Here is a 27,495-nt window from a genome sequence, read left to right as displayed (position 1 = left end):
AAAACACAATAAAAAGCGCAGCAATAACAGCAGAGCAGCAAGATCCTAGGCCATAGCAAGCAACAATTTGCTGAAGGGATGTGATTGTCCTAGGAGAACAGGAAATTGTTTGCGCCTGCGCTCCTCACATGACTAGAAGGGGTGGTCTCAGGGTGAAGCCACCCTGGGCTTATATAAGAGCCAGCTACAACCAGCAGAGCATCTCCTGGATCTGGGCTCCTTTTTGTAAAGGAGTGCTGTCTATAGCTAGGTGATGTCCTCCATCAGCTGGGTAAGTTCAGCTCTTCTTTCTGTATGTAACTGTGGGCCTGTCTGCAAATACTTTATCTAGCATCACTAAAGATCTGTCAGAAGTAATTCTGCTTCCTTGCGAGCAGAATGCCTGTGGTATAGTGGCACAGTCAGCTATAGAATCATGCAGTTATGCCTATGTGGCAGCTGATACTTCTAACAATAAGTTAGACCTGATGACTTTCAAGGTGAGGCTGGATGAGGCTCTGGGCAACCTGATCTAGTTGTGGTGTCCCTGTTCATTGCAGGGGAGTTGGGCTAGATGGCTTTCAGAGGTCCCTTCCAGCTGTAGGGGTTCTATGATTCTAAATGGTTAAGAGCAAGTGCCACTCTTCATAATCTAGTGAACTTTTGAGAAAAGTGTTATAGGAAGAAAAGGTGTGAAAGAAATCAGGTCAGTAACAAGTAATGATATTTTAAAGTTAAACTTCAAAAATCTGTATTTTATTTCATTTTAAATTACAGATTTCATCTATCCTTTTGTCTCTATGTGTATCTGCAAGATCCAAAGACTACACTAAGGCTTATTTCTGTTGTAAGGTGGCAAATACATCTTCTAAGCTTTGAGCAAGTTGTTACTCATTCTTTCTATGTACTTTCATGCAAGTAGTTCTAGTGAAATGACCAGCAGACATGCTGCTCTCATACACGTGGGTTGTGATTTCAAGTTTCTCCCTACTTCCATCAACTCCCCCCACTTTAATCACGGGGGTTTATGGGCGCTCTAAGGAGAGGCCTCACCCCAAGGCTCCACCGCAACTTAGGAGGAAACGCTGAGCCTCCTACAGCAATCCGTGCGCCCTCCAAGCGCCGAACAGAGCCCCGCACCTACGGGAAGCCCTCCACGTTCCCCTACGGCACCCTCCAGAGGCCGCTGCCCCCCGCGCATGCGCGGAGCCGCCCGCAGCACGGCGACGTCCGCTCCTCGCCAGGTGCTTCCGGATCGCGTCCGTGCGGGGCGGCGGCTCGGCGGCTGCTACGGGCGCTCGGCGGTGCTAAGGGGTCTGCCGGGGGTGAGCGGTTCGGCGGTGGGGTGGGCCCCGGGGCGTGGCGGTACCCGCAGGCCCCACGGGGAGGGGGAGGCCGCGGGGCCCGCGCCGGGTCTGCGGAGTGGGGCGGTTCGCCTTTGGCTTCTTCCTGTCTCCAAGTGCGGCCACCGCAGCCTGGAGAAAGCACCGTCGCCCGTCCTCGGGTCGCTCGTCAGTCCCTTAGCATCGCGGTGCCTTCTGGGTACGCACGGGGATGTAGCGCGGTCTGGCTGAAGTGCGTCCGCCTCGCCGGCAGCTCGTTATCTTTCTCTGCCAAACAGAGCCGTGGCGAACTGTTTTGTTTGAATGCGGGCGGCTGCCACGTGTTGTATCCGCCAACCCTACACGCTTTAGGTATTCTGTTAGTATAGCTGTACTTAAAGCCTCTAAAGAATTAATTACTCCAGTTTGCTTCATGTTGGGTTGTAAAGAAAAGTCTTACCTCACTTATGTATTTCCATGACATGTTGAGATTTTAAGTCTGCAACACGTGTATTTTTTGTTTCTGAAGTTAATAGCCTTCCTGAAGTATTCTTAGAATAGAAGCAAAAGGAACTTTGTTTATTTCCAGTTTTCTGAATATGGGAGCGTGGGGTTATTCTGGGTCTTAGTTTTGAAATCTTTGACACTCAGCTGGCTGCAGAAAACAAGATCTAATCTCAGTGTTTATTCTGCTTGAAGGACAAAGCGAACATACTTCTCATTTCTAACAATTACTAATTGGGAAGACTGATGTTCAAGATAGCTCACTTCCATTTTGTCTGAGCTTTATGGGTTTCATATTAAATTAATAATTAAAATGAGAGTTTTAGTAAGTATTTTAACAGGAATGTATCATGTGGATTCTGTGACTTGTTTCTTGATTGTCTGACAGTCCAGTTTGAAATAGAACTGCAAAATTGCAGCATGTTTATGCAATGAAAATAACTCCTATACTGATTAAGTATATTACTAAATAATAAAAGGTGAACCTTACTGCTTTGAGTTTTACAGCTATTGATGTGATACTTACATTAAAAAAAAATTGTTTTCTCCAGGTTTATTTTATTGTACAAGCTCTTTGCTGCCATAATGAGGCTTGTCATTCTTGAAGACTATGATCAGGCAAGTGAATGGGCAGCCAAATACATCTGCAATCGTATTATCCAGTTCAAGCCCACTCAAGGGAGGTACTTCACACTTGGCCTACCGACAGGCAAGTTTTATTCAACACCTAATAAGTGACTAAACCTAAACTGTGTTTACATCATTGCTAAAAAATGCCATATTTAAAATACTGCATTTGCTGAATATACTTCTGGTAATGCTTGTATTTCTCTTGTAGCCTGAAGATGTTAATCTGCTTTGAAAAGATTTGACAAACTGGAAAGTAGATGGGGAAATAACAAATTTCTTTTAATTATATTGAAAAGCATTTTAGTAACATCTGCTTATAAAGAGATTTAAATATACTGAAAATGTGTGTGGATATATAGTATAGTAGAAAAACTTTGTTTAACAGGAAGTACACCTTTGGGATGCTACAAAAAGCTGATAGAATATCACAAGAATGGAGATCTCTCTTTCAAATATGTGAAGACTTTCAACATGGATGAATACGTAGGTAAGCTTTAGTGCTTTTTTTTTTTTTTTTTGAGAATGCAGCATATACTTACTTTTTTTTTTTTCCCCTTATTAACTGTTAAAGTGTTTTAACGAAGCACAAGATTACTAGAAATTCTTGAGATTCTGTTAGACTAATGTACCTGGAAGTGTCTTAAGCACATGTTTCTTTCTAGCCATTAGAATGCGAGTAATTAATTAGAGAGAATCCTTGGCTAAATTAAGTGCTTGAAAACTGTTATGTAGCATTTTGACTACATTTGTTAAAGACTTTTCATATATTTGTAGTGATATTTTGTATCACTAAGAGTATATAGTGAATGTAAACATGTATGGCAACAGAAATCTTCTCAGTATGAGTACTGCTTTGTCTGACTTCATACTACTCAAGAAAGATTTGTCTTAGATTTAAAGCTGAATAAGTCTTTTAATATGTGAATTTGCATCTTAAATGATTTCAGGACTTCCCAGGAATCATCCAGAGAGTTATCATTCATATATGTGGAATAACTTCTTTAAACATATTGACATAGATCCAAATAATGCTCATATTCTTGATGGGAACGCTCCAGACTTACAGGTGGAATGTGATGCATTTGAAAAGAAAATTGAAGAAGCAGGAGGGATTGATCTGTTTGTTGGAGGTATGAGAAAATGCTTTATGGTTAGTTATGATTGAAATAATATAATGACTCTTCAGAACATAGTTAAAATCACTTTTTTCTGTTATAGTCTAAGAAAGTTCTGTGGCTAACAAAGAATTGGTGCAAATACCAGAACAGAATGCGTGGTGTCCAAATTTCTAATGATAATGTAGTTTAAGTTTTGAATGCTTTTTTTTTTTGTTTGTTTGCGTGTTAAAATGGGGAACCAAGACAAAAGAATGAATCATAAATTTTTCTTTTTATTCTTTTGCAATGTTTGAGGATATTTGTTGACTCGCAGGTCTGGAATGATTTGCTTTCTTTAACTTTGAAAAGGCATTGGTCCAGATGGCCACATTGCATTCAATGAACCCGGATCAAGTTTGTCTTCAAGAACAAGATTAAAGACTTTAGCAATGGACACCATTTTGGCAAATGCTAAATACTTTGATGGAGACTTATCTAAAGTACCAACTATGGCGCTAACGGTTGGTGTGGGTACAGTGATGGATGCTAGAGAAGTAAGAACTTATTTAGTTCTAGTTGCATGTATCTGTTTTCAAGACTAGTTTGTGGTGTTATGGGGACTGAAGGTAAAAAGGCTTCTGTTTTGCAGGTGATGATTCTTATAACAGGTGCACATAAAGCTTTTGCATTATACAAAGCTATTGAAGAAGGTGTCAATCATATGTGGACAGTTTCTGCTTTCCAGCAGCACCCTCGTACTATCTTCGTGTGTGATGAAGATGCTACTTTAGAACTAAGAGTTAAAACTGTGAAGTACTTCAAAGGTGAGCACTGAATCAGAAGTTACCTCTATTTAAAAATAACAATTATATGAAGTCTCCTGGCACATCATATAGCTAACATATATTCAGGATACTAAATGTTAACTTCTACATTGTGAGTGGGAAAGTGCTGGGAGATGTAACTTGTGTTCCTTGCGTACGAAAATACAGTGTCATTTGATAAATACTTTATTCAAAAGAGATTTTTTTTCAAGTATTTCCTCTATTTCCCATTTGAAATGATAGTATATAAACTTGCAATTATAACAAATTTTACTTCAACCCTGATATATTTCATGCTGATTTTATCTTATAGTATACTGTCAGTAAGCTTCAACTATGTGAGGCAGACTTGGATGTGAACGGAGAACACTCTTCATAAAGTGCAATGGCAATCTGTTTAGACTTTAATACATTGCACAAACTATGCTTTTCAGATTTGTAGTAGGTGTATTGAGGCAAGCTTCGAGTTTGGATTTCTTATAGTAACTTAGTGTTTCTGGATGTTAATTATATTTAACTAAGACTGTAGAAGCTCAGCAAAATAGTTTTCTCCCAGCTGTATTAGCACAGAATATGTGGTTGTATTTATTAGCCACCTTTCTTACTGTGTGAATTTTTGTAGTAGTTGAGGCATGTAGCAGCAAGGCTGTCATTAGTGATATAATGCTCTAAAAATAGTCTGTAGATAATAGTAAAGTCTGGTGTTAATGTGACTTTATACTGATTTCATTTATAATTCTCACTTTAGATTTTTTCAGTATGTTCTTTGGTACATATCAGGGAGAGGGGGCATTCTTCACACATCACACTGCTAGATAGTACTTAGTATTATCAAAGATAAACCTCTTAAACTGCTTGGATGGGTGCTAAACACTATCCTGTATCCAAATAAACAAAAGCTCTGCTTAGAGAGTATACAAACTACTCTAATAAAATTATTAGGTATGAATGACACTGATAGTGAACAATCTCCACAGAAAACTAAGGGCTACAGTGTATGAATACTTACTATTTCACCTATTTAATTACCCTATAATGCATACAAAGCAATAGAATTCTCAGATTGTTTTGCCTGGCGTAATTTTCCCCATTCATGTGTTAGGGAAGTTTACTTGGTTGTTTTTCTTTTTTTTAGATGGAGAAATCAGTATTAGTAAAACCTGGGATTATTTCTGAATCTTGATCTCCAGGTTGGATGACTTAGTTCTTAGGAAGCTGGATGGTTCTTGATGACTGCTAATTCTGGTAGCTAGTTACTACAGCTTTTTACCATTTAAGGAAAATCTCAAGGTATCACATGAAACTTCAAGCAGTTTTTGATAACAAATTGCCACTCTATCAGAAAGTTAGAATAACTTTTACCCCCCCCCCCTTTTTTTTTTTTCTAACTTTCTGAAACAAATAAGAGAAATGATCCTCTAAGTGTTCTTTTTTGCAAAATGGGAGGAAGGTCACCTTTTCCTTTCATTCCTTTATCACAGAAGAGGGCAGAAAAATATTTTCGAATTTACTAGTCTCCAGGAAAGTTAATCTGGGAGTTCTTTTTTACTTCTGCATGCTCTTGTTTAAAACATTTATTTAACCTGAGTAGGCTGGAAGATTTTTATGTGAAATAATTGCTTTTGCAGTTATTTCTATCTAGTAAGAGACTTTGCATGTCATCATTTAAATAAGCTTTGTTTCTAACTGTACTTTCAAAACCACTAAAAGGATTTAAATATAACTTTTTCCATATGGCAGTGAGAATACTCTGTAAGCATTTTCACGCCTCCAGGAAGTAAGTGGGTAATTCTCCTTTTCATTTCCTGTTTTTCTAAAACAGAACAGAAAAACAGGAAATGGAATGCTTAAACTTCAGTAAATGGTGTAGCTGTTTTTCTTTGAATAAAAATGCCTTTTGTATCAAATCCACATTTGGTGTTTTCCTGCGTACTGCCAAACTCATGAGAAACATTACTGACTCTATCTTTCCAATATACATGATCAATAGTTGTCCTTTAAGATCTAAGAAACTTTTCTTTTGTGCTTTAGTCATGTTGATTTCATAAGTTTTTCTTCTCCTGGTTGGATTTTTTAAAAATTTATTTACAAAGGTCTGCAGTTCAGTCATTACCTCCAGAAACAAAAACAAGCTGGGTTCTTCAGTCTGTTCTTGATGCTTTGGCTTCTGGTATGGCTGTAAGGTCCACCTAGTGGAGAAAAGAATAGCAAACTTGTAAAATACATCAGAAATGAAAATAAAAATAGATTTAATGATTCAGACTTTGAGGTTAGTTTGCCTGCAGGGATGCAATGTTTGGTGCCAGATACATAATGCAGCAAGGATATTAATATTCTTTGCTGCAGTATACTATTGAAATGTGCACTTACTGTCAGATATCTTTTATGGCTTTTGAGAATCTCTGCTTTTAACGTTGCCTAGTAGTTGAAGCAAATCTTCTGTAGGGTTCTAAACTAGGCTCTTTACAGATTGAGAACGTTGACCAGCTACTGTTACCAGTTTGTAAGGTTAAAAAAATGTACCAGTGACTGGATACCATACTTTGGTAACACTTTTTAGGTAACACTTTTACTAAGTTGTAACAAAGTAAACAACATGACTTTTTTTTTTTTAATCTTCCCAGCACTTTCCAGAGTTTTCCACAGGAGAATGGGGGGGAGGTTCTATGTAGTCATTAACAGTCTCTGTGCTGCTTGGTTTTGCTTGTCTAGGACCTGAAGGATGCTTAGTTACAAAGATACCACTGTGCTAGAACATTATAACTCAAGCTGTAAAATTATTAGTATGTGTAAATCTAATTGTTACAACAAATTCTTGTATGTGTTGCTGTTAAGCATTTATTAAAAAAGAGAGATGTGTATCTCTCATGAGGTGTTTAATTGATGTGGAATATTTTCATATCTTTTTAACTGGTCTGTTGTCATTGCTGTCTCATTTCTGTTTAGTTTATATGAAGATGGCAATAATATTTAAGTGATACAGGGAAAAATACATAACTAGCATATATATAGTTTTAATTACTTTTGATTTATTTTTTTTTTAAACTACTTTGAATAGCCATAATCTATCTTTTCAGTGAACTGTATAAAATGTGTACTTTGAAGTTAGCTCCAAATGTGTGGATAGAAGGACATGTTGGAAAAAGTATATTAAAAATGATGTAAAGCTGGCATTGTTGCTTTCCCCTCAAGGTTTAATGCATGTGCACAATAAACTCGTGGACCCTCTGTACAGTATGAAAGAAAACTGAAAGAAGAATTGAAGAAGAACTGCATGTGGGTCAACAGCAACAGTTTTAGGTAGCAGATGAGTTCACTGCTATGCAATATACTGAAAACTGTTTAAAATGGGAATCCTAGGTACTGTATTTTTTTTTTTTTAAAAGGTCCAATATATGTACATTCACATTCCATCTCTATTTGGTGTTGTGCATTTTGCCTTGATATTTATAACTCTGGCTGTTACAGTAACTAAATGGAACAGAACAAATCTGTGGAAGACTGCATGTTATGTAGGGGTGGAGGGGGGTGGGACAGAGCACTTATTTTAGCACAGCAATGCATTGCATCTGCCTGTTAGAGGAAGTGATAGTTTATTTTCAATAATCTGTAATTGTGGCCTCCATTAGTGCAACTACACTTTGCATTTGTATTCCTAGGCAGAATGGTTTTGGCCTTTGTTAAATACTATGGATTTTTGCTGTGCAATTTTTACTATGAAATGTTCTGTTTACATAATGCACACTAAGCTTTTGCACTTGATTGCCTTAAATTTAATCTTATACAAACAGTTTTTGGGCATCTTGAGTCCTGCTGTACAATTCAGGCAAATAAAAATATGAAAAACAGTGCCTAAAACTGCACCCGATTCTTAAAGTGTTATAACTTATTCTGGTTACTTACATTAAATGTTTGCCATAGCACTTTTTCTTCTCATGTGTTTCAAATTACTTTAGGGTTTTTATATTTTTAGTAATTGTGCTTTATATAGAAGGAAAGATCTAAATGTTCCTTTCTGTATGTACCTGTTTAATTGTATTGGATGGTGTCATTAAATGCCTAGAATGAGGTTAACTTACAGGAACACGGACTCTACAAATTCAAATGGTAGTGTATTAAAGTCTGCTGTTAACCACTCTGTAATAATTACCTCTTACTGTATTGCTATAAATACTGAACTGTCACAAGGAATGTTATTTCCCACTTTGAATAAGTAAAACTTAAATCTAAATCTATCTTTTTCCAAATTGTTTTGTTTCTGAGGTAAAGCGGAGAGATCAAGTATTTTGTCATCTTCATGTAAGGAAGAGACTAAGAACCAATTGTGGTTTTTATAATTTTTGTGATCCACTGACAGAGCCTAATTTGAAGAATTTAAGTTTTTCACTTAAACAATAATTTGTTTTGTTGTGTAGTCTTGTGCTTTAAAAAAAAAAAAAGTAGTTGTCTACAATGTGCTTATGGAAGAATTCTTGTTAGTTTAGAACAGACCTTGAACTATGGTATGTATTTGCTGCCTTAAATGATAAAAACAAATTTTGCCACTATCATAAACTGAAATATTTGTTTAAAGTAGGTATAGACTTAACACAACACAAAGTACAAAATTATCTGTTGGACCATACTGCTAGTTGAATTTCTGATTTTGGTATGGTAACTTCTTGTTTGTAGACATGCAAAACCCAAAGGTAGTTTGCTCTGAGTAGCCTATGCTCTTATCTTTTCAAATAAACATGAGCAGCCAGGTACTACATAATTGTATTCTAGCCTAAGTCTTGGCATGTGAAATCTGAGTAAGATATTCTAGGTCACTTAAGTCAAGTTTTGGTACTTACATCTTAACTTAAAGAGTGTCCTTTTGTGTCACTATTACTATAATAGGATGATAAACTTTACGAAGTTTTATGCATAGATTTTCTAGTTTTTTCTAGCTTTTAGCATGTCACTATACACTGAACTTAAGTAGACCAGTATGGAAGACTTGAATCAATCTTACTTGCTGAGAAATGTGTAGTTTGTTTTTCCTGTTGTGATTCCCCTCAACATCATTATTTCCTGCTGAGAACCTTTAGCAAGTAAAACAGTGTAGCTTGAAACTTTTGTGACTTAAACTAATATAATTTTAAGGATAGACAAACTGTTTTAATAAACTTTTTGACACAGTTGCTGTTCTCCTGCTCTTAACACATTCAAGCTTTTCTATCTAGCTCATGTGAAGTTACAATGAAAGCTTTTAGATGCAAAAAATTCAAATAAAATAGCTTTATTTCCATTATAATGTACAAATAATTTAAATACAAAATCTTTTCAATTTATATTCCCATTTAAAATGATATAAACTAAATCAGATGTTGCCTTTCACAGTGATAAATTATACATTAACACAAGTATGCTTACTGTCTCTAAGAAATTAAGACAATCTGCTCATAATTATAACTTATTTCTCAGGCTGTCTCTTTAAAACACGTATGAAGGCATCTCTTGGTACTTCCACATTGCCAATTTTTCTCATCAGTCTCTTCCCTTCTGCCTGCCTTTTTAAAAGCTTCATTCTTCTTGTAATGTCTCCACCGTACTATGAAAAGGAAAAATATTTTATTAAGCCTACAGTACTTAATAAACACAGGCTTAAATGAGGCTAGTTATATTAGAAAATATCACTCTCTACCATTATCCCAAGAGAGCAGTAGTTGAAAAGAACAGGAGCAATCTACCTTTAGACAACTAAAGGTAGATTAATTCACGTATTTTATATACTAAATATTCTTAGATAAGCCTGGATGACATTAGGATAGCAGGATAGAACTGTAGCATACTATGGGCTATTCAAATCCTTGTGGAACAGCAACAGTGTCAGCTTTGATACACTATAGCATCTTGGCTACCACAAGGTGATTACATCCAAATTCATCAACCCTTACATTGTCTGATGGGATATCATCCAACCTAGGTTCCAATTGGAAGAATTCTTAATAGCTGTGAGAAAAGGATACTTGTTTAATCTCTTCAACTTGTTAAGTTCAGCCATGGCATAATTTTCCTATAGCATTATTCAGCCTTGTTTATCATCAACTATTGATATTTAAGGCCTCCTCTTACTTTCTTACTGAAAACTGAAGTGAAAATCTAATTGCAATCAGTCTATAAAGTGCTTTAACTATACTTAAATAATCTAAGAAAAAAAACTAGGAAATTATGAAGTTACATAAGTGCATGCATATTCTTATTCAAGTATTATGAGATACAAAGTAGACACATGGAAGAAGTCATTACTGTTTCTGATCTACTGCAAGCACCAAGTGAAGGCTGCACAAGCTGAATTTAAAAGAAAAAGTTTAAGAGTGTCTGTTAACATTCCACTGACGTTTTGAAGCACAAGCAAAATATGTCTTCATGGGGTTTCTAAGGAAAGATAGGTGCATCACAGTTATAAGACTCTTAGGTTCACATGCACTGGAATAAAAAATACTTACACATTTTGCCACAACATTTTTCCTGTAAGCTTTCAATCTGTAAAAAAGAATACCATAAATATTAACACAGCGGAGCAACTCCAGTAGTGAAACTAAACAGCAAGTTGTCAAAATGCTGAGCATCATTTTTATGCTACATTTTTAAAAAGCAACAGAATTATGCCATTTTCATATGTAGACAGAAGATAATGCTTTAAACATGTCAAAAACATTTTAAAGATGTTGATTTACTGTTCTTAATTTGAGAAATATGTCTTAAGGCAAGTAATAGACAATACTGTAGCTTTTATGTTTTACCTGCCTGTAATGCTCTATGCTTCATAGATGCTTTTACAACCCACATGCAAACAAATTCCTATCCAATTTTTGCTTGGATAGTCACTTCTGATTACCACAATTTAAATGTAATTTAAAACAGCAACAGCCAAAACATGACATGAAATACAACAACCAAGGAAAAAGTTTGCTTTAAAAGAAGTGTGTGCTGCTAAGAAATAGCTGCACTTGCTCAGCTTGCACATTTCCTTTGCAGTAGCACAGTTCAAATAGTTTCTTTTTTGTTTGTTTGTTTTTGTAGCAGTGATGGATTTTTGTTTTTTGTTTTTTTTTATGACTGCCAAGGAAAGCTACTTCACATCCAGGAAATCATATTCAACAATAAAAAACACCTTTTTCAGTACCAAGCAAGTATGTATCAGTGTGACAAGTTACACACTGCCCAATAAGTGTAATGCTGACCCCAGGCAATTTAAAATAAAAGGATTATTTTCAATTAATTTTTAATAATTAAGTCCTTATTCATGGTCACAGCTTGAAAGCATAGTGTTTGGGTTTTTTTTGTAGACACCTGGGAGTACATACAGAAAAATAGTATTTTATGGTAGATTTGAAGTATTGTAACATGTAGAACCAGGGATGACATTAAAGTTCATATTTAAAATAGCTTAAATAAAGAAGAGGAAAAGAACAGTTTCACTTACGTTTCCCTTGCAATTATTTTGTTGCCAATAGCAGCCTGGATGGCTATTTCAAATAATTGTCTTGGTATTGTATCTTTTAAACGCTCACACAGGAATTTACCAGTAGCATAGGCTTTATCACTGGAAAAGAAAGTTTTGAGAAGTTAATTCTTTCAGAAACAGTCATGCAATCCCAAAATATATCCAAATGTCAGAGGAAAAATATTAAAATTATTTATCTTTTTATATTCTTAAACTTACCAGATGATAACTTTACAACGCGGACTTTAATGACCGGTCTCTGTACATTACTCATTTCACACAAACAAGTGATAAGACTACACTAACAGGAGGTTTTCATAAAAATGTTAAATGATGTTTGTAATAAATATTCTGATAATCTATCACACTGAAGCTTTATTGAAGAATTTCACAGCTTCAAATGCTATTTTTTTTTTTTTTTAAACTAGAAGCTCAAGGGGGCATTTTATTGATTTCAGACATGAAAGGTCAAAGATCTACATATCACTGAAGCATTCTCAAAATATCTTTTTATACAACAATGAAATTCTTTTTTAATCTACTCTAGCAGTCTGTAATAAAAAAAAGTTATTCAATTACATTCAGCATCTGCATATACTGCAGATTTTGGAGAAAAAAGAAGTGACAAAAGGTCAAAAGAAGCTATAAAATTGATACTTTCATAAACCACTGAGAACAAGTGACTCTTTTCTCTAAAATGTTCTCACTTAATGTTAAAGCAATCATTCTACAAGGTTGGCCACTCCATTTTGCATCTTTCCAATTTGCTGAATGTATATTTATTACATTGCTAAACTGCATACTTATTAAAAACACATAAATCAAATATACAGTAGATTTATTCTCCTCTTGCACAGTTATTTTTCTCAAGAAGGTAAGAGTTTCATTTTCCTACTCCAACCTTTAATTCTGAAATTCTGCAGTTTAGTTAAAGTATACATAAATACATTATATAATATACTAATTTATTTATTTTTACAATTACAAGATAGTGTTTGAATAAGGACAAAAAAAAAAAAAATTAATATCAGGATTACTAAAGAGATTGTGAAGTTATTTAATGGAGACTAACACAGACTTCATAAGAAAAAACCAAGGGGAGAGACTGGAAGATAGAAAGGCATTGTTTTCACCAGCAAATGAGTAGTTCCTGAGAAACTCATCTGAAACTGAATCATTTTAGCAAACAGTTTCTGAGACTATTACAGTCAATAAATATTTACATTTTCCTGGTACTCTAGCTAAAGACAAGATAACAGAAAACTTGTACAGAATAGGGATTATTGGAGGTATAAAAATAAAACTTATCCAGTTTTTTAGTAGTATACACAGTAAACAATTCATAGCACATCTCCTGGACTGGTTAGTCCTTAATTTTTTTCCAACACCTTAAAAGGCTGTCAGTTTGCATTTATATGTGCATCTCCTCCTTCCACATTAACACGGGAACATTATATTTAGTACTTAGCTTTCCTACTATAAAATGCCTTTCTCTTTCAGATCTTCTCTGGAAGTTGGTCATTTGGTGAAATCTCAATGCTAATTTCCCCATGCATTCATCATTCATATTTATTCACAATGAAAACATGCTTAAGTTTTAGTCCTTTGGAATAGAGAATCCAGTCAACCTACTTGTGTGTGATAGTTGCCAGTTCTTCAATTGGATTTCCATTTATAAGAATATCCATTTTGATAAGATCTGCTGCCTGGTAACCTGCATCTTCATAATCAAAACTAAACAAAGCAATTTAGAAGTCAGTGACTATGGTATTCTGCATTCACTGTTCCATAAATCTTAAGCTTTGTAAACAATTAACAGAACACTTGAACTTCATATTAAAATAGGAGCACAGTTTTGTAAAATCTCTCAGTATGACACCATTATTCAAAACTGGGCTCAACATTTCTGTAAATTTTGTCTCCAAGTAAGCAGGACACATCATCAGCTGCTGAGCAAGGAAAATCAGATATCCACATATTTACTGCACTCTCTTAAGAAGTTTATTCAAATACTTGTAAGTGCCACTTGGAAGTTCCTCAAAGTTCCCTTTAACAAAGGGATGAGCATCCTGTCAAAAACGTCAAAGGAATGGAAAACTAATACTGCAGCACTATCATAAAGGAATATCCTTTTTTTGTGCCCTTCCATACTTTCTTCTCAGATATTTTTTCATTTCTTCCCCTCATGGGAAGGGGGAATAAGAAGAAAGAAAGAGAGAATGTATTTACCTTGCATAGCCAGAAGACAGAGACTTAAGGGCATCATAAAAATCCACCACGATTTCATTCAATGGAAAAAGGTATTTTAGTATAACCCTATGTTCATCAATAAACAACATTTCTTTCTGGACTGCCCTACGATCCTAGACAAATAAAAATTGTTTCAGTTCCCCTTGAAAAATATTTTCTATAAATAACACACAAAGCAGATCTTACAGTCTTGCTGCAGATTCCTTTCCTTCGAGAAAAGAAATCTAGTTATGAACTCTTCTAGTACACAGTGCTAAAGCAGGTACTTTACTGTCACTGAGCCAGAACACTAACTTTCAGTGCAAGGACTGTGTAGCTCAGGAGTAATTTTGCATTTATTTTAAACACACAATTTGAAATGTTTACTTTCTTTTAAAAATATTAAGAATTATTGTCAACCATCATCTATTATACTATTATCTAGTATCTTCTGAGGTATGATAAGTAGAGTTTAAAAATGCAAGTGACACAAACTAAAACAGCATACCACAGTATACTAACCTGACACAAAACAATTATTTTCCTAATATATTCCTGAGGTGTTACAATAGTGCCAAGAACAGTTGGCTCCAGATATTCAGACACTGAATGTTTATCAGGAAATTGAGCAGGGTTGATAATAGTAATCTCTGAATTACCATACTCCTGAAAAAAAGAAAAAAAAATCCAACATTTTTCCTCTAGTTGCTCTGTAAGCATTTTATCCAATGAATTTCCACCTGTCTCTTGTCTGTTGGGCAAGGATATTCCCTATTACTTTATCCTGATAAGGCTTCTCCATCTCCTTACATATATCCTTACCCTTATATAAGGCACAGCTTCAACACAAAACCTGTTCCAATTATTCTGTAGCTTGATGACGTTGAGGGTATTTTTCTGTAAGCAGCACTTCAGGTTCAATCTCCTTTACAAGTCAAAATGGATTCTGAAGTTTTTGATTCCTTTGCAAGTGTTCCCATCACCTACCTTTTCCAGTCTAACATTCCTTCAGGGGCAGGAACTACCATTCTGGAGTAAAGATGCAAGGAAAGTCATGTTTCTTACTGTATGCATACAATATCTCTGCACATCAAAGCAAGTGATTATTTTACTTCCACTAGCAAGGCAGTGTTTCTGAACAAGGACCCAACATCATGCACTGTTTGAACAACTGAAAACTTGGTTCTGGTGTCTCAGATCAGCAATCTAGAATCATTTATGCCACAAAGGTGCCTTATTTCATAGCAGGCATGCTGCCTAAGGAAGAAACCACAACAACTGTAAAGGAAAAAAAGATCTGCATCTCATATCTTGCAGGTAATGCAACTTCTCTTGCACAAATTTGGAATGTCCAAGCTTTCTACAGTGTTTAGAAGAACATGTTAAGTAATGAGCCTGCCTATTTGCAGTCTCCTTTGTCCAGCTTTCTCTCAAACTCAAAACACAGGAATTTTAACTGCAATCAGTTCAATAAGCTTTACAAATGGCTGTTTCACCAACAGTTTTGTTCAAAACCAGTTCGTTTTTATCAAAAAGTAACAAATCTTCACTAATCCCCATCAGTCTACAGTAGCATTACATTCTATTCCTAAAAGCATATATTTTCTGACAGATAAAGTTTGGAAGATGCCATGGTTTAAATCCAGCAGGCAGTTAAGTACTACATAGCTCTTTGCTGAGGAATGGGGGAGAGAATCAGCAAAAAAACACAAATCAGGACTCATGGGTTGAGATAAAAGCTATTTACTAAGATAGAAAAGGAAGAGGTATTTTACATAGTGTCCTTTATTCCCATTATCAAGGACAAGGGCAAGATATTAAAAAAAAAAAATCCAAAACAAAAGCGAGCGCTTAAAGTGGAAAGCAGAAAGAAAGTCAGTATTCTTAGCAAAAAAAAAAAAAAAAAAAAAAATCCACAAATGAAATAAGTTTCAAGTTGCATATCAGTATTTCTAATGTTTATCATAAAATACTGTACCATTCTACATTTCTAACTGTAGATGTTTTTAAAGGAGGCTTTTAAGTTGCTGTTTACATACCTTTATCAATTTTGCTGAGGAAAGAACAGCTTTATATGGAACAGTAGGTGCAGTCAAAATAACAGATGTGTTATATTCTTGCTCCAAGCGTTGATTAAAAACTTCCATATGCAAAAGACCAAGAAAACCCAACCTGGGAAAAAAGAATCATATTGGTCAAATATTTGTTGGTCACTCCAGTATGTTTATACTGCTAGTCTGGCATTATCAGACACAGCAAAGAACCTCTAAAAGCCAAAAAATATCAATCACAACAGATCGCAAAATATATGTGAATGTAGAACAAAAGAAAACAAACTACTTTTCGTCTTTACCTATCATTAAGTTGAATTACAGCTCCTAATCTTGAAATATTTTCATATGTCAATCGAAAATTGAAATTGACATAAAGCCTCACCTCCATCCAGCTCCTAAAGCAAGGCTACTGTCACGATGAACAGTGACACTGGAATCATTCAATGTCAGCCTTTCCAAAGCACTTTTAAGATTATTATATTCTGTTTGATCTACAGGATACATTCCTGTCAAAACATATGACAGAGAGATTCTGTGATAGAGCTTGATCTACTACGTACTTATCTTTATAGTACAAGCAGTAATAAGCAGTAACAATAACAAAACCAAAAACAGCTTGCTTTCTATTAATTTGACTCTTTCAATCTGATTTTTTTTTTTTTCCCCTAAAACCTTATTAAGGTAACATTCAATTAAAAAAAAAAAAAAAAAAAAAGAAAAAAACAGAAATTAACATTCAAACCATAACTGTAGGCATACTGTACTCATCTACTTCTTCACAGCTGTGGAAGATGAGTATACTAGTGAGTATAACCATTTTCTTGTAGGTGTACAGTGTAGCTATATAACTTAAGCATTAATAAATAAGCAAACGTCACTGAGACACTCCTTCAGCAGGTAAGAATACACAGGAAGAAGAAAAAAAAAAAAGTGCCATATCAACATTGCTTATATATTTTTTTTTTTAAGTGAATAGAATAAATGAATAAAAACAGTTGTCAGTGTAATTACTACTTGAAATAGGTTCCACTTTTCACATCACTGTGCTCCGATAATGCACAGGAAGCAGCACACATGCACACACACAGAAAAAATCCACATTGTTTACAGGATTACACTTTCCCCTCCTACATTCACTGGCAGCATAATATCCATGACAAAAATAAAGAAAGTTTTCTCAAAACTGATCAGGAAACTGAATAACAGAATTTCTTTCTAAAGCCATCTTCCATAGCATGTGTAGTAGTTCACTAAAGGTGGCAGCAACAGTCTAACAGAACTAATGATTAATAAGGACTTCATTTTTGAAAATATTAATCCTTCTTTTCCAGATACAAAGAAGGAAAAGCACTGGAAGAATATTAGGAGCTAGAAACATACCTTAGTATTGCAGTCATCTAAAGCCAGTCTGCAAGAATCTTGCCTGCTAAGTTGTAAAGAGCTATATAAACGGCACGTGTCTCTCTAGCTTAATTTCAGTGAAATTCTAATCCTCACAACTCTAAAATACATCTTAGAAGCTCTAATAGTTCTCCTGCTCTTGCTACTGAAAAAAAATGATTCCTTTTTAGTTAGTTTTCTCCTCACCTGCAAAAACCATTGGCTTCACTGACTTAAAGCCAGGCAAAGGCTCCACTGGCTGTTTATACATAAACAGTGTGTCTCCTATTTGGGCTTCTGTTACTTCTTTCATTCCAGCAATCAGGTAGCCCACTTGTCCAGCATATCTGAATAGAATTGGTATTATACAGACACTTCTTGGCATTATGAATATTTCCACTGTTTTTCCCCACTTCACTCAGCCCAGTTGGAAATTCAAATAAATTACCCCCATGAGCCCATAAACAGTCCAAAAAGCCACATTTAAACTGTTGCAAATTTTCACTGAGTTGCAAATTTTGTCTCAAGGGATGAAGCATCTGTTGACTCACATAACTGTAGTTTTGTTAAACAGACACAGTCAGCTCTGGATTTTTAATACTGTGCTACTCTCAGTTTGAGAGTAGAAGAAAGAACTTGAGGATCTATGACAGAAGATAGAACGATTCTCAGCTACCACCACAGTAACTTTTACATGTTAAATGGGAGAAACAACAAAAACAAATAAGCTCTACCAGTATATTATGCTGTTAGGAGAGGAACCTGTGGTAGATGGAAAGAGTGTACTAGTTTTGGCTGGAATGGAGTTAATGTGCTTAACAGCAGCCTCATATAAAAGCCATGTTTTGGATTCATAACAAAAATGGTGTTAATACCACACCAGTTTCTAAGCTGAGTAGTGCTTGCACAGCGTGAAGGCTTTTTTCATTTCTCACTCTACCCCTCCCAGCAAAGAAGCTACAGGCTAGCAGCTATCAGTCATGTCAGCAGACCCAAACTGACCAAAGGCATATTTCACACCATATAATATCACTCTCAGCAATAAGAAGTGTGTCATCTCTTCAAGGTAGCTGCTGTTCATAGACTGCCTGGATACCAAGCTGCTAGCGCATGTTGGTGGATGAATGGCTTTGCATCAAGTTTTTTTTCCCCTTTTTTTTTCTTTTTTTCTTCACTTGTTAAACAGTCTTGATCTTGACCCACGAGTTTTGCCTTACTTTTGTTTTTCCAGTTCTCTCCCACACTCCACTGATGCTAGAGGAGTAAGCTAGTGGCTGTCTAAGAATTTAGTTTCCAGCTGGATTCAATCCACCGCACACACAGTAATGTAGTCCCTCATTTAAGAGCTTCCCAAAAATGTCATTAAAAAGTACTTGGATGCTAACTGATGATGCCTCTTCACTAATTCTGGCATACCTGATTTTCTTCCCACTGCTGCCATGACGAGATAGTTTATGGAAGCTGTTGCATTCATGGACTTAAAAGTTTTCCACCCTCAAAATATGCTGCAGCAATAACTAAGATGAAGCCCCATTCCCTTCCACTCTCAAACAAGGTAGTTCCTAGAAATAAATTGGACAGCTGAATATCAAAAGCTAGTCTTAAGAACTAGCTGTCCAGATGTTTCATACGCTAAGTATACATCAATAAAAATGACTCCCTCCCACCAGCTGTGCCCAAAAAGCAGTCCCCTGAAGTTTCTGTCTCAGAATGACATTGAGCACTGAATTACAAATAATCATTACAATCAAAAAAAATAAAACAGCCTCTACCACTCAATCAAAAAAGTAAATAAGTAAAGAAACAGATTTGATATCTTACATCAACTTACGATTTGTTCAATTGAAAGAAACATTTTACTTACAGTTTGTGTGTTGGCTGTTCATTTGGAGTCAGAATTCCTACTTCATTAACTTCATATCTTTTATTTGTATGCGCAGACACAATTTTATGCCCTTTCTGAATCTCCCCACCAAAAACTGCAATGTTAGCTATGACACCTCGGTAGTGGTCAAAGGTGGAGTCGAATACTAAGGCTTTCAAGGGATCAGTAGTATTAAATTGAGGTCTATCACAAAAGATTTAAAACAATTATTAAAACAATAAGAAGACCGTTTTCCATTCAATATCAAATGAATGAGCACCCCCCACCCTTTGTGTCTAAGTAGAAGCTATATGCTTACAAAAATATCACTCCAGTAGCTCACCTCTCTTTTTCCATTTCAGACTGAATTCATTTTCCTTCCCCGTTTCTTAAGAACAAACAATTCTTCTCTACTGATACTCATTACTGTTTTAAGAATTTCAGCAGATATACATTGATTTATTTTAAAGATCTCAAACCTGAAGAGTCATTTTCTTTGATTTGCAATTCAAAGCTAACTTTTTCAGCTCAGAAACAAGATTTACTCCACATCTACTACCGAGATACTGTATAAATGCAACTTATGGTCTCCTAGACATCCTTACCTTAGACATCATAAGTAAAATAAATAACTTACGGTGGAATCTTTTCAATGACCTTTTCAAGAACTTTTTCAATATTTGTCCCTTGTTTAGCAGAAATCTAAAACAAGCCCAACAACAATTTTATAAGACATGTGTCTTAGACTCATTCAGTATCTATTAAAGTGTCACCTTCTCTTGTAAGTAATTTTGGTGGCAGGAGAGAACATTATTCATATAAATACTCACTATTATGAAATACACATTTGATTATAAATACCCTTTACATGATTTCTCCACCTGAATGGGACTTATTGTTACGGTAAAAATGAAAATAATTTAGAGGATCCACAAGCAAAAAAAATTTTATATGATGCCATTCATCATCACACATTACAATTTTTAACTAAGAATTATTTTTCAGGAGACAAGATCTAAATTCATACAGCACATCATATGAAAACAGACAGACAACACCCTGCTGAATTATTATGTAGCTAATGAAAGATTAGCATACAAAGTAGATACAGGTATACAATCGGACACTACAAATCTTGAACAGATCTTACCCTTATGCATTCATTAACAGGGATATCAAACAGCTTCTCAATTTGTTTTTCAACTCTTTCAGGGTCTGCATTCTTTAAGTCAATCTGAAAAACAACAAACAACTAAATGTATAGGCCATGACATCCTACATACGATCAAGAATTGTAGCTCTCCAATGTGCAAGTGAAGGATTCCTTACGTCTTTACTCAAATACTAAAGATTTTCAGGAAAAGATACATATCAAGAATTTTTCAGTACTATGTCTTGGTGCAAATAATTTATTGGAAATTGAAAATTGGACATGAAAGGCTACTTTGCAGGTCTAAAGTAAGTTCAGCTACTAAGTGGAAACAAATTGATAAATTAAATTACAGGCTATTACTATAAAGTTCCAATTAATCATTTCAGAAAAAGTCTTCCTTGCTTGATTACAGGAAGGATCCCTACTGCAATTATTTTTTGTTAAGAACTTTTATCCAAGAGCTGGTAAAATCTTTACTTTACAAAGTACTTTTAAAGCACAAATGCTACTTATGCCGTTTATGGTAGAAAACTAAGTACAATATATTAACTACATTCAAACTAAGTAATTTTGTTATTCCAGTCACACAGATTACAAAAACTGTAAAAAACAATGTATTTGGGTTTTTTTTTTTGTAATTAAGTTTACACTTTTTATATTGAGCTGCTACTCCTGTGTGTTATCATTAACACATGGAAGAATACAACAATCATCCTTGCAAGAACTTCTGTAAAGTTACTTTTGTAAAAACCCACTTGAATATTCCCCAGAATAAAAACCAAAAAGGAAGATGACAAATGGTTCAGATATCAAGACATTTTACACAATGCTTCTTAACTCGATTACCCAAACAGATTCCATAAATAATTTTTCATTGTTACTTACAAAAATGCTAGTACATGTATTTTATGAAAAGTAGGAATTCCCAGCAATCATTAAAATATTAAGAGACAATATGTTGTTGCTACATACTTATTAATTTTTCATTTTATGCTCCTATTTGAAGATTACTAAGAAAGTTATCTTCTATATATTTATACAACTCAACTGTTTAATTTGAAACACTACAATTTCATTACCTTGTTTACGACAGGAATTATTGCAAGTTGTGCTTCAAAAGCAAGATAGAAGTTTGCCACCGTCTGAGCCTGAATACCCTAGAAAACACACATCAAAGAAATCAACATGGAATTTCTTGTTTCTTTTTAGGCATATTACACATGCCATAGAGAAAGTTACCATCTAAGTACTCTGTGAGAATGTATCCTTATTTAAAAATCCTGATTCTATAATCCTCATATTACACTGCAGTAACTGACTCGTCAAAATGTTTTAGCAGCATAAAAATAAAAGTACAACAGATCTTTGATTTCAAAACCCTCTTAGTACACAATAAGTTTATGAAATTTTATGAACATTTTACTCCTGAAATATCAGTCAAGAAATTATTGATCTACTGATTTTAAAACTTGTGAATTCAAAAATTCAGAAAACATCACATTTGGCTTAGAGTTTTAGTAATTTTTAATTTGACCAATACTTTAATGTTGCTGTATACATATTACAGTCAACTAGCTAAATCAAGTGTGCCTGAATGAATCATCACACTCCAACAAGAAAATGAAGGTAATCAAAAGCATACAGTGAAACAGCTGTAAGCTCTCCAGATTGCCACTTGTAAAGTTCATGCAACGTAGAAAGCATCACCTGATTCTCCATTACTTCAGTGCTTCTGTTTCTATGGTATGGCACCACAGCACCTATTAAAAGGCAAGTATTCATCTGTGGCTTTTTTTTTTTAAAAAAAAAAAAAAAAAACTCCCATTAGTCTTCTGGAACACTAATACTTTTATGGAGCTAGACTACTGCAAAAATACTAATGGAAAGGTTAAAACATGCTGAACTCCTCTCTAGCTTATTTAAAGAAATTGCTGAAATTCCAAGGGGAAAACAAAAATTAAGAACTGCACCTCATTGGCATCTACTACAAGTAGGACACCTTGGCAGGCAGATAGTGACCGTGAAACTTCATAGTTGAAATCTACGTGGCCCTGTGGAGAAAATTAATATTCATAATTTCATATATTTCTGGAGTCCTTTGCAAAGATATCTACATTATGATGGTTTTATTTGTGTATCTGTTCATCCAAAACATAATTCTTACCAAAATAAATAAAAGGAAAGAACGCATTGAATAAACACAAGTCAGAAATCTGCTAAGTCCAATTTATAAATATAAAGACATGCAGCTCTGTGTGAATGAAACACTCCCTTTGCACTTATTGGTTATTATTTTTTTAATTAACTTACTGGTGTGTCAATAAGATTTAAGAGGTAGTTCACTCCTTTGTAATTGTAAAAGAGCGATGCAGACTGTGCTTTAACTGTAATTCCCCTTTCACGTTCCACTTGCAGTTTATCCAGTACTTGTTTGTTACGGTCAGTTTTAGCAATTGTTCCTAAGATCAAAAAAAAAAATAGTTTTATTATCTCATTTAGAATATTAGCTCTTCCAAATCAGCAATTGCTGAAAATAGTACTAACAGGCAGAAAATGCAACTTGCAGCAGCAAATCTAGTTCTTCCACTTGATTAAGGTAAATTTTCATTTGAAAATAAATTTATGCTTCAACTCTTTAACATTTGTTAAATGGGCTTTTATCTATGAAGTTACAGAAAACACTTTCCTGAATAAGTATAATACAAAACACTACGCAAGTCTAAATTAATGGTCCAGAAGTTCCTAAATAATTCTGACATTTAAGGAAAATTCAACCCTTATCATGGGAGAACAGCTCCATGGTTCCAACCAACACCAATCTCAAGGGCAAAAGGAGTATTATCATGGAGTTTGACAGACCTGAATTCAAAATTCCATCCTATCACAGGCATCAGGTAAAACTGCCCACAGTGAAACACAGAAGGCAATAACAAAGAATAACTTTGATCAAAAGCTTCTCACCAGGTTTTGTTTTGCTAACTCCTGTAAAGAGAAAAACAAAACTCTTCCAAAGGGTATTTCTGAGTAGTTAAGCTCTGCTCTGAAATTAGCCTCCATTTGGAAGACGCAGAAGTTGCTTTACAACTTAACACAGAGAGCTCAGTAAGGTAATCTATGTCTCCCTCTTTCAATTTGAAATTGAAGCCTAATTTTCCCAGTCAGCTGTAGTTTTGAAGACTCTCTAGCATTTCTGCATCACTTTTACTTAAAAACAGATAGTTTTCCTTATTCTCAGCAACACAAAAATTAAAACACTGAAGACAAAGATCTAGAGGATGACAAATACCTCTGAAGTAGAAAATAACACAACTTTGCTAACATTTTAGGATAAAACAAAGAGTAAATCCACAGAGCAACTGAGAATCCATAAAACTCACAGTAGCAGTTATTTTACCTACTAAATCAAAATAGAGCTGAAGATTTCTAAAATTTACTATGCAGCACTATATCAGATTCAGTAATAGCAAGCTTCACCACCAAGAAAGGCAGTTCTATATAGCTTGCTCAGAAGAGAAGGATAAACTGTTACCTCCTTATAAGTAAAAATAGTTGAAGTTCTTTCATTTCTATCACACTTTTGGAAAGTATTCTGTCCAGAATTTCTAGGTCATGACAGTCCTTCTGTCCGTACCAGAAACTGGCAGTAAGCCTCAAAAACATGTTCTCTTTGGTTTATTTCCAAAATACATTCCTTTTTTTGAGGGAATTACACAGTTTCTTAACTCTACTTACTGACAGATTTCAACATGAATAAGAAAACATATTAACATCTGTAGCACTGCACAACTGGAAGCCTAGAAGCAACCTGACAGCAAATGAGCAAAGAGATTAGAAAGTTTAGTAATAAAGCTACTGAAATCTACACATCAATAGAAGGTAGTAAAGATGAAAAGAGAACACTTACCTGTAATTTCCAGCAATCTGTCTGCTAGTGTGCTTTTGCCATGATCTACATGAGCTATAATACTGAAGTTTCTTATGCTTTCAACAGGATATGCTGACATATCTATTTTCTCCTGAAAAACAGAAAGCTTCTTTTCACAAACCACAGATACAATCTCTGTATACAGTCTGACTAAGCCTTTTAAAGAGAAATTATTCTTTTCTCTAGAAGAGGCATAGTTAGAAGACCCTAAATGTTTGCCAGTGTTCAAAATGCTAGTATTTTCTTTTAGCCATGGATACACATATACTTGTTATGACCCAAAATCAGTATGAAGCAAAGCATTGTGAAAGTTACTACGTTCTTATAAACACAGGCAGTTGGAAAACTTAACACAGTTTAGGTCTGTTAAACTACTTAAGACAACTTGATGTGGGGGACTATAAAGCTAAAGACATCATTCCTCCCAAGCAAGAACTCTGTGGCATTACCTGGCTTTCAGGCAGCAGTGCCAATTACATACTAAGGAGCACTCAGACTTCACAGAAAAGGAAGCAGTCTGTTTTGGCTAAATTAAAAAAAAAAAAAAAAAAAAAATCACAGAATCACAGAAACACCTGGGTTGGAAGGGACCTCAAGGATCATGTAGTTCCAACCCCCCTGCCGTAGAAAACACCTGACTTCCTAAGATCACACGCAGAAAGGTCCAGCACTAACTTCTCCTTGTGTTATTCATTCAAAAAATTTTGAAGAAAGGTGGCTTTGCCAGGAACCACAAAACTCCCAGTAACAATAACACCATGCTGAAAAACTCTGACTCCTAATTTTAGTGACACACAGCTCCTATCCCACCATATTATGCTTGCAACTTTGGGCCTGGCAGAGAAAAGAGAAAGCCCCAAAATCTTTGCAAGCATCAAAGCACTGATTAAACCGACTGATTAATCCCCGACAATGCCTCGGCTTGGAAGAGCAAGTTCTCCCACTACCAGAAGAACGCAAATGCTCCCACAGGAGAAAACCACTGCTCGTGAACATCTGTCTGCAAGGCCTTCCTCCTATACACGTGGCCACCGAAGTTGAGGGCTGCAGCAGCAAGCACTCCCCGAGATGGCTAACCGCCTCTGCGGACTGCACGATTCAGAATCAGGGACACGCGAAGCGAAGTCACCTTGTCGCGGGAGCTGTAGAACCGCTGGCAGGCCTCAAGCCCCGTGGGCAGCCAGACCGGAGGGCCCCGAGGGGCGGCCGCAGGGCAGGGCCAGAGCAGCCGGACCCACCACGAGACCGTCCTGCCGGTGAGAGCCATAGGGCCGGGACTGGATTCACCCCCTCAGAGCGCGAGCCTCAGTCCCATCGCAGCCCGCTGCCGCTCCCCTCACCGTTCTCTCCGCGTTCTATTTCACGCGGTGCCCCGGGACGCCGCTCCGGTCATTCCACGCGCCGGAAGCGCCTCCAAGCGGCGCCGGAAGCGATCAGAACAACTCCCCAACAGCGCCCCCTGCTGCTCCTCCCTTCTGCCCGCATCACACTCGCGGGTGCAGTGCAACGTTCGGCCGTGAGGTGGCGGGCGGGCTGCCTCGTACCTCTGCGGCAGTGCCATGGGTGCTCGCCGCGGTCCAGCTGCAGGGAGATTTGAATGCTCGCTGAAATCTCCGCAGTCTTTTTCCCTTTGCTGTTTTTTCCCTTGGCTGTTAAAAACAAAACAGAAAAAAATAGCGCAGTAGTTTGTTCAATCTGCAGCTCCGTATAGATTCACAGAACATCCCCAGTTAGAAAGGATCACAAGGATCACCGAATCCAGCTCCCACCCACCCAAAATGCAAACCCACTGTCCAAACACTTCTTAAACTCCAACAGCTCAGGGCTGTGAACACTGCCCTGGGGAGACTGTTCCATGCCAGAGTACCTTCTGGAGGAGAAACATTTCCTGATACCCAACCTGTCTTTATTCAGTGAATCTTCAGTCCTTCTAGATTTGAGATTTTATCACTGACTGTTTCAGCTATTCCCCTGAATTTAATACCGTTCACAAATTTGCTGAGAGCACACTGTTTCTCTTGATCTTAATGTGGACTAGTGGTTTTCTCCACTTGTTGTTGCTCACCAGCTGCATGTGTCAGCACAGCTAAATTTCAAACTAACAGTCAGTCTTTGTAGTTTATACTTATTCAGTTTTCAAATGAGATTGCTCTGGAGGATGGTGTCAACAGCCTTGATAAAGACAAGGTGTATTACTTGCTTAGCTCACAGCCTCATCCACATAGCCAGTCATTTCATTACGGAAAGCAAACAGATTAGACAAATAAGATTCACTGGTGCTAAATTTGTGCTGACCATTCTGCTTTACTACAATGTTCTTCAGAGTTTGGGGGCAGTTTCCAAGAGGACTTGTGATTTTATCACTCATTCATCACATCTATAATACACAGTATAATTATCTGATAGCCCATCACCAAGAGAGACCCACTGATTGAAAGTCTTACTCTGATTGCTATCTAGTATTCTTTTTGTATCAGTGGCATTACAACCACTGTATGTATTTTTTTCCTTCTTTTGTCTGTCTGTTCCACACACCTGATTCATCCACTCTCTTTTCTTGGAATTTTGTTTGTTTTTATGTTTGTGGTTGGGTTTTTGTTTGTTATTTCATCTTATGAGTTTGGGAATTTTGTTTTCCTTTCCCTTGGTACCAGGGGATTACTTGCCAGAGCTGTTTGGTTTCCAATTGCAACATCTTAGTACTGCTGCAAGGAACAGAACAGTGTTTTTCTAGAATACTTATTTACAGGTATACAGAGGAATTTGTTGCTTTGTGTAGTTTCTGCTTTGCCAGCCTACAACTTTCTGGTCTTCTCATCTGTTCTTCATAAAATTCTAGGAATATACTCAGAGCTGCTTTCCATGCACTGGACTTTAATACATTCTTCTTCAGCTAATGTGGTCTATTCCAGACATTTTTATGGTCTATTTTTTTCTGAACTTAGCTTCTATTATTACCTACATGTTCCGTTGTTTTCATACTTGAAAATTTTGCGTAAAGTTTGGGAAGAAATGCTCAGACCTATGGTGACTGGCTTTATCTTTCGCATCTACACAATC

At 36.0% G+C, this 27,495-nt stretch overlaps 2 protein-coding genes across 10 annotated transcripts; one reads left to right on the top strand and one right to left on the bottom strand.

Moving 5' to 3' along the window:
* The first annotated feature begins 158 nt into the window (after positions 1 to 158).
* On the top strand, positions 159 to 9,467 carry GNPDA2 (glucosamine-6-phosphate deaminase 2). Of its 5 annotated transcripts, none has more exons than XM_052681967.1 (7): positions 159 to 271; positions 2,357 to 2,514; positions 2,821 to 2,922; positions 3,383 to 3,565; positions 3,902 to 4,086; positions 4,182 to 4,356; positions 7,549 to 9,467. In XM_052681967.1, exons 2-7 carry the CDS (start codon positions 2,391 to 2,393, stop codon positions 7,605 to 7,607), a joined length of 828 nt encoding a protein of 275 aa, XP_052537927.1. In that variant the 5' UTR covers positions 159 to 271; positions 2,357 to 2,390; the 3' UTR covers positions 7,608 to 9,467. The 5 variants fall into 5 exon arrangements, with proteins under 5 accessions (XP_052537927.1, XP_052537926.1, XP_052537925.1 ...); XM_052681966.1 differs by lacking the exon at positions 159 to 271 and adding an exon at positions 1,164 to 1,304; XM_052681965.1 differs by lacking the exon at positions 159 to 271 and adding an exon at positions 1,164 to 1,304 and having other exon boundaries at positions 2,357 to 2,518; positions 2,825 to 2,922.
* Positions 9,468 to 9,603: 136 nt separating this feature from the next.
* GUF1 (GTP binding elongation factor GUF1) lies at positions 9,604 to 25,850 on the bottom strand. 5 transcript variants are annotated; one of them, XM_052681959.1, is made up of 18 exons: positions 25,565 to 25,850; positions 24,415 to 24,526; positions 22,821 to 22,969; positions 22,481 to 22,561; positions 22,218 to 22,298; positions 21,590 to 21,667; positions 20,508 to 20,591; positions 19,995 to 20,059; positions 19,358 to 19,561; positions 17,701 to 17,840; positions 16,496 to 16,619; positions 16,099 to 16,231; positions 14,582 to 14,725; positions 14,060 to 14,193; positions 13,463 to 13,564; positions 11,810 to 11,929; positions 10,830 to 10,866; positions 9,604 to 9,931 (listed from the first exon to the last, which is right to left on the bottom strand). In XM_052681959.1, the coding sequence occupies exons 1-18, from the start codon at positions 25,700 to 25,702 to the stop codon at positions 9,794 to 9,796; spliced, it is 2,064 nt and encodes a 687-aa protein (XP_052537919.1). In that variant the 5' UTR covers positions 25,703 to 25,850; the 3' UTR covers positions 9,604 to 9,793. The 5 variants fall into 5 exon arrangements, with proteins under 5 accessions (XP_052537919.1, XP_052537922.1, XP_052537920.1 ...); XM_052681962.1 differs by lacking the exon at positions 25,565 to 25,850 and adding an exon at positions 24,885 to 24,984; XM_052681961.1 differs by lacking the exon at positions 9,604 to 9,931 and adding an exon at positions 9,939 to 10,332 and having other exon boundaries at positions 25,565 to 25,849.
* Positions 25,851 to 27,495: the final 1,645 nt, after the last annotated feature.

The sequence above is a fragment of the Tympanuchus pallidicinctus genome, unplaced genomic scaffold (genome assembly GCF_026119805.1).
Source record: "Tympanuchus pallidicinctus isolate F22 unplaced genomic scaffold, pur_lepc_1.0 scaffold2, whole genome shotgun sequence".
In the NCBI taxonomy this organism is placed as follows: domain Eukaryota; kingdom Metazoa; phylum Chordata; class Aves; order Galliformes; family Phasianidae; genus Tympanuchus; species Tympanuchus pallidicinctus.
Note: the sequence above shows the minus strand (reverse complement) of the source record. Positions and strands in the feature narration are given on the sequence as shown.